Raw genomic sequence first — 6,986 nt, 5'->3', positions numbered from 1 at the left:
ACACGTGGAAGAAATAAATGAAGTATCACGTGAAAAGTGAAGTGTTTCTTGTGGGCCCGCTAAAACATCGAACCTTAGCGCCAAACTCAACAATTCTATAAATTATGCCAGGAATTAATTCTATAATTAATTCTATAAACTATAGGCCATGAATTAATTCCATAAGTTAATTCTACAGATTAATTCTACATATTAATCTAACAATGGTAAACCACTAAAGGAACCGAAAAAGTTAATTATTTAACTCAACTCGACGGGTCAACCCACGGTTCTACAAGTAAATCATATAGAGGTTAACCTCGATGATTGCATAACCAATCACTAAATTGTGATACATACATAACCTCAACGGTCAACCGTTTACGACCTACATACATACATAGGTCACGTAACTAATCAACGTCGCTAAAAAGTATAAACTCATTGGTAAACCATGGCAACAAAAGACTTATCAAGTGGAATATATCATTGCAAGAAATGCATGCAGGAAGACAGTGACCGCATGGTGCAATGCAATCGATGCTGTTCCTGGTATCATTTCGACTGCGCTGGAGTAATAGACGAGAAATCTGAGAACAGCTGGAACTGCGACTGCGTCAACGTGTCAACGGAAGTCATCACAACCATATTGAGCAACGCATTGCAGAACCTCGGAAATACCACACGAGCAGGCGAACCTCAGGCTACTTCGTCACCAGCAAAACCAACGGGGCCGCTACAAGAACCGGATCGGGACTTTGGACTTTGCCCTCCAAAAATATTCCAGGACACAGCTAGGACAGCTGTTCCTATTTTTACTTCTGCCAAACAAAAAGCGATAGTCACACACTCAGCTGTGCGTGACACGTGGCATTACGATCACGAGGCACCGCAGCTGCCGTTCCTAACCTCAAACAACACGCGTGCTACGACACGCGAACAACCGCACCTAAGTGCTACGCCGATGGCACCCTGGAATTTTACGAATACTCAAAACAGGGCTGCATCGTACTATCCAGAAAATAAAGTGCGAATGGACGTAGACCTAAACACAGCAATGCCAAGCGCGGCACAACTTGCAGCCCGTCAAGCGATACCGAAAGAGCTTCCAACATTTGATGGCAATCCTCAGAACTGGCCTCTATTCTACAGTAGTTTTCAGACAAGTACGGAAATCGCTGGGTATACGAATGCAGAAAATCTTATGCGGCTGCAAGCTAGCCTAAAGGGAAAAGCACGTGAGTTAGTTCAATCCAAACTCCTTTTACCCGCAATGGTCCCTTAAATCATACAAACATTACGTATGTGTTTCGGTCGGCCAGAGCATATTTTGCACAACTTACTGGAAAAAACGCGGCAACTACCCGCAATAAAAGATAAGCTTGAACCACTTATCGAATACGCACTGTGTGTACGAATCATCTACTCAACGATGGAAGCATGTGGACTCACAGGTTACATGCAGAACCCAATGCTCGTACAAGAGCTACTAGGAGAAACTCCCCACACAACTGAAGCTGCAGTGGGCAATGTTTCCCAAAGACACTAAGATACCATCAATGGAATCTTTTAGCAAATGGATCTACGACATAGCTGAAGCAGCAAGCCAGGTAACATCACCGCTTTACCATAAGAAGAGCGGAAGCCTAAATCATCACACAGAGGCACCTGAAGAGCAGGTCAAGGAAACTACGTGCGTCGTATGTAACGAACCTGGGCACAAAATACACAGCTGCCCATCGTTCAAAGCCACGCCACATCAACAAAAGATTTCTTTTCTGAAAAATCACAAGCTCTGCCAACAATGCCTAAACCGTCATCACCAAAAGTGCCAACGTGAGAAGGTTTGCGGCATACGAGGCTGCCGAAGCAAACATCACCCATTGATCCACGAGATGCAGCCAATACCAGAGGCTGCGAAATCCAGCAGCCCAAACAGGCCAGCTATGGTCACCAACGTGCATACGCCGGAGGGCAAGCACACCCAGCGATCCAGAGAGTCTGGCTCAACATATTTCCGTGTCATTCCAATACAAATCATCAATAAAACGAAAGTCACTAACACTTTTGCATTTCTAGATGAGGGATCGGCACTAACACTCATCGACAACAAGGTCTTTAAGCAGCTCGGCTTAAAAGGCGTTCCAGATCCACTGTGCCTAAAATGGACCAACGATACAACACGCGAAGAAAATGCATCGGAACGTGTCACGCTTACGGTTGCCAATCCACATAATGGCAATCAATTCTACTTGGAAGAGGTTCACAGTGTAGATACCCTGGATCTACCTGTACAGTCTATCGACATAAGGGCTCTCGCCAAAGAATTCCCCCACCTAGCGGGACTACCGATAGCATCATACACCAACGCACGCCCAAGCATCCTAATCGGCACAAATAACTGGAACCTCGCCGTACCCCTTAAAATCAAAGAGGGGGCATGGCACCAACCAATAGCGTCAAAGACGCGACTGGGATGGGCACTACAAAGCTCCACGCGATCAAGGGCCACTAGAGCTAATGTGAGCGTTCACATGTGTGGATGCAGGGACGCAGACGCTAAGCTACATGAGATCATCAAACAAGCGTTCTCATTAGACGCTACCACAGCAAAACCGCTATCATCACCAGAAGAAACTCAAGCTTTAACCAGACTTGAATCTACTACCTCCCTTAAGAATGGCAGGTACGAGGTCGGCCTAATGTGGAAAGACCCTGAAGTTTCATTACCTGATAGCTACGCAAACGCACTAAAACGGCTTAAATGCCTACAAAAGCAATTTTCCCGACAACCACAGTTGAAGGAGCAAATCACCAAGCAAATCGAGAACCTCGTCGAAAAGGGCTATGCTCGCATGCTGACGCCGGAGGAAATAGCTGCACCAAACAGACGGACATGGTATCTACCAACCTTCATAACTAAAAATCCAAATAAACCAGAGAAGGTCCGGCTTGTATGGGACGCAGCCGCCCAATCTGGCGGCAAGGCCCTGAATGACTACATCTGGAGTGGCCCAGATCTCCTCAACTCCCTGTTTGACCTCTTGCTCTCATTCCGAGTGGGACGAGTGGCGATCTGTGGCGATATTGCCGAGATGTTCCATCAGATCCGAGTGAAACCAGCAGACACCCATGCGCAAAGGTTTCTGTGGTCCGACAGCAAATCCGAGAGGCAAGAGCCTAACGTCTATGTTATGGAAGCGCTTACTTTCGGAATCAATTGCGCACCCTGCATTGCACACTTTATTCGCGACAAAAATGCAGATCGATTCTGCCAACAGTACCCTCAAGCAGCACAAGCCGTCAAGGACTACCACTACGTGGATGATTTTATATACAGTGGCGACGACTACGTGGAAGTCGGAAACATCGCAACTCAAGTCAGAGATATCCATGCAGCAGGTGGTTTCCACATACGCAATTGGTCTTCGAACTCAAAGGAGGTCCTTCGAATACTAAAGAGCGATTCGCTGCTCCCCGAAGCTGTCGAAATTACCGCCACGGAAAAGGTACTCGGCTTATACTGGGTGCCGAACTCCGACGTATTCACATTCATCTGCAAGTTCGCCAGGTTGAAGCGCAACGTTTTGGACAGCGACAAAACACCAACCAAACGCGAGCTCTTGCAAGTACTTATGTCAATGTACGACCCACTCGGCTTCATCTCATGCTTTACAATAGAGCTCAAAATCCTACTGCAAGAAGTCTGGAGAAGCGGCATTGGCTGGGACACTGGTTTGCCCGACGCATTGTTACCCAAATGGATACGATGGAAACGGATCCTTACAACAATCGCCGGATTGACCATCCCGAGATGTTACTTCGACAGCAGCGATCAAGTCCATGATGTCCAGTTACACACGTTCGTTGACGCCAGCGAATTGGCATACGCAGCAGTCTGCTACCTTCGGATACGCCAGGGGAAAAGAACCTACCTCAGCTTCGTGGCCTCCAAGGCGAAAGTGGCACCGTTGAGTCCACTATCTATACCAAGGATGGAACTGCAGGCCGCAGTGATCGGAGCAAAGCTGAGTAACCGAATCCAACGCAATCCAAGTTTGTCAATTAATTCGAGTTGTTATTGGTCCGACTCAAAGACTGTTCTCAAATGGTTTCGTATGGATCCACGAAAGTTTCAGCAATTCGTCATGCACCGCGTTGGCGAAATACTGGAATTCACAAACGTTAGCCAATGGAACTGGGTTCCAACCAATCTTAACCCTGCAGATCTTGCTACTAAAACACACAACGCCAATAAACATGAAACTTGGCTACACGGTCCGGACTATTTGCTGCAGGATCAACACGAGTGGCCAAAATGCGATGATTTGGGGCCACCAAACAATGCTGAAGTCAGGCACAACATACTCTTCATCGACAATGCGCCGATGGAGCTAAAACTTAACGCGGAATATTTTTCCGACTGGCGCAGGCTATATCGAGCTTTAGCGCGCTTTATTCTCTATATTGAGAAACTGAAAGCAAAACAAGCAAAGGCATCGCCACCTACAGAGGTGTCTTACGAGATGATTCAGCAGGCACGCACACTCCTACTGCGGCATGCGCAGTCATCTGAATTCAACCCAGAAATTCGCAACTTAACGAGAGGTAAACCTTTAAAAACAAATTCTAAACTCATATGTTTGAATATCTTCCTAGACGAAAACCAGCTCCTACGTACCCGAGGGCGAGCAGAAAACCTAAACGGCCAAAACCAAATACTGCTCCCATATGGGCACCACATTAGTCGGCTCATAGTGAACTGGTATCATCAGGAAATGCACCACACATCCCATGAGACGTGTATTAACAGGATTCGCGGCATGTTTTACATACCACGCCTACGAGTCTTATACAAAGGCATGCGGAAGTCTTGCCAACGCTGTAAAAATGAGAGCGCCATGCCTGATCCACCGCAAATGGCTCCCTTGCCCATTGCCAGGCTGGCTGCCTACCAACGTCCCTTCACTTACGTCGGTATCGACTACTTCGGGCCCTTCTTGGTCGCTGTAGGACGGCGAAGCGAAAAAAGATGGGGAGTTATTTTCACCTGCCTAACCATACGGGCGGTGCATATAGAACTGGCGTGCTCTCTGGATACTGCATCGTGCATAATGTGCATCCGAAACTTCATCAATCGGCGCGGGACCCCAAGAGAAATTTACAGCGACAATGGCACTAACTTCAAAGCTGCCGTAAAGATTATCTGTGACAAAGCGCAGACGATCAACTTCAACGCCGTGCAACCGGCGTTCGATGACATCAAATGGAAATTTAATCCACCAGCCGCTCCTCATATGGGGGAGCATGGGAGCGACTTGTTCGTTCAGCACATGTGGCAAGCTGTTCAAGAATTCGCCGATCAATTCTGGCGACGATGGGTACGCGAATACGTTCCAGATTTAGCCAGGCGAGGAAAATGGTTTACGAAGAGACCACCAATAGCAGCTGGAGACGTCGTTGTAATATTGGACGAGACTCTGCCCCGAAATAGATGGCCAAAAGGTATAGTCCTATCCTACCGACTGCGCCAGTTATAAATCCGATTCTTTCATTGATTAAAAAAATTTGGATTGGTGAGACTCAAAAACGATCGAAATAACTTAGTGCGTGCAAAACTTTGTGTATAAGTGACCGTTACGGATATCGAATCTAAGGTTGCGTTATAAGCAAAACTTTTTTTGTATCATTAAATAAATTGTGCGAAACTTGTGTCAAGCCACCGCTACAGATATCAAATCTAAGGTTGGCCCGTGATCAAGACTTTTTGTGCTAAAAGCAAGTAAAGGAGCTGTAAGCAACTAAAGCCCAAAGCCCTCGAAAAATTTTTTTCTCGTTTTATCCGCAAAAGAACCTTTCGTGCAGTCAAAAGCGCGACATCGAATCTTGAAGTTCTAAATATATTCTAATTAAAGATGACACTGGAACTATCAGAAACACATCTGAACCAAGCACTTACCATGCTTAGACAGTTGCCCAATTTCGATGGTAACGCTTTGACCCTGAGCACGTTCATACGGAGAGTTGACTACATTCTACAACTCTACCCGACGAGGGACATCCGTCAACATAGCTTGATGTATGGTACTATAGAGATGCAGCTCACTGGAGATGCACAACGGATATCACAACTAGCGCACGCCAACAATTGGAGCGAGTTGCGGGCCGCCCTCATCAGCGAATATAAGGTGCAAACGCCTTATGAAGAGTTACTACGACGGCTATACCATACTTCCTTTGGAGGAAACCTTCGTAAGTTTATTGAAGATTTAGAACATAAGTCTTTTATTATAATTAATAAGTTAGAATTAGAAGGCGATGCCGCCAATACCATTTTATACACAAATGCCATGAATAACACAGTCAAAGAAGTCATTATTAAAAAATTACCAGACAAGCTTTATATGACATTAGCGAAGTTTGATATTTCAACAGTGTCTAATCTGAAACAAGTAGCCCAGAGAGAGGGTCAATATGAAAACAGCTCCACAGAGAAACCAAAAACTAACAATCAAAGTAATTCAGGAAATTCGAATTACAAATCAAACCAAAACCATTCAGGGCAGAACTATTATAAGCAAAACCACCAATACAATAATTCAAATCATACCAATTCCCAAAATAACCAACAGCTTCGAGAAGAATTTCAACAAAATCTTAATCAGGGCAGACAAGAAAATCCCCTTAATTATCAGATTCAGAATCAACCTCAGAATCAAAACCCTGTGGTAAATCAACCCACTAAAAGGCAAAGAGAGAGTACCAGTGGTCAGAGTAAAATGGAATGGTCCGAAAATTTTCATCAATCAGCCTCGGATCAGATAGCTCAGACAGAACAGTTGGATCAAATAGATCAACCGAATACCTCCAATCAAATCCCTATGTCCAACTAAAAATCAATAACATTCCTTTAAAGTGCGTTATAGATACAGGCTCTTCAATAAATATTATCAACGAAAATTATTTCAATTTTCCAGAAACATCAGAAAATTTAAATGTTCAAACAA

At 45.1% G+C, this 6,986-nt stretch overlaps 1 protein-coding gene across 1 annotated transcript; it reads left to right on the top strand.

The window, feature by feature from the left end:
* Positions 1-433: 433 nt before the first annotated feature.
* On the top strand, positions 434-5,519 carry LOC137586283 (uncharacterized). The gene is made up of 3 exons (XM_068302295.1): positions 434-1,161; positions 1,553-4,587; positions 4,639-5,519. Exons 1-3 carry the CDS (start codon positions 434-436, stop codon positions 5,517-5,519), a joined length of 4,644 nt encoding a protein of 1,547 aa, XP_068158396.1.
* The last annotated feature ends 1,467 nt before the right edge of the window (positions 5,520-6,986 follow it).

The sequence above is a fragment of the Drosophila tropicalis genome, unplaced genomic scaffold (assembly GCF_018151085.1).
Source record: "Drosophila tropicalis isolate 14030-0801.00 unplaced genomic scaffold, ASM1815108v1 contig_971, whole genome shotgun sequence".
NCBI classification, from domain to species: Eukaryota; Metazoa; Arthropoda; class Insecta; order Diptera; family Drosophilidae; genus Drosophila; species Drosophila tropicalis.
Note: the sequence above shows the minus strand (reverse complement) of the source record. Positions and strands in the feature narration are given on the sequence as shown.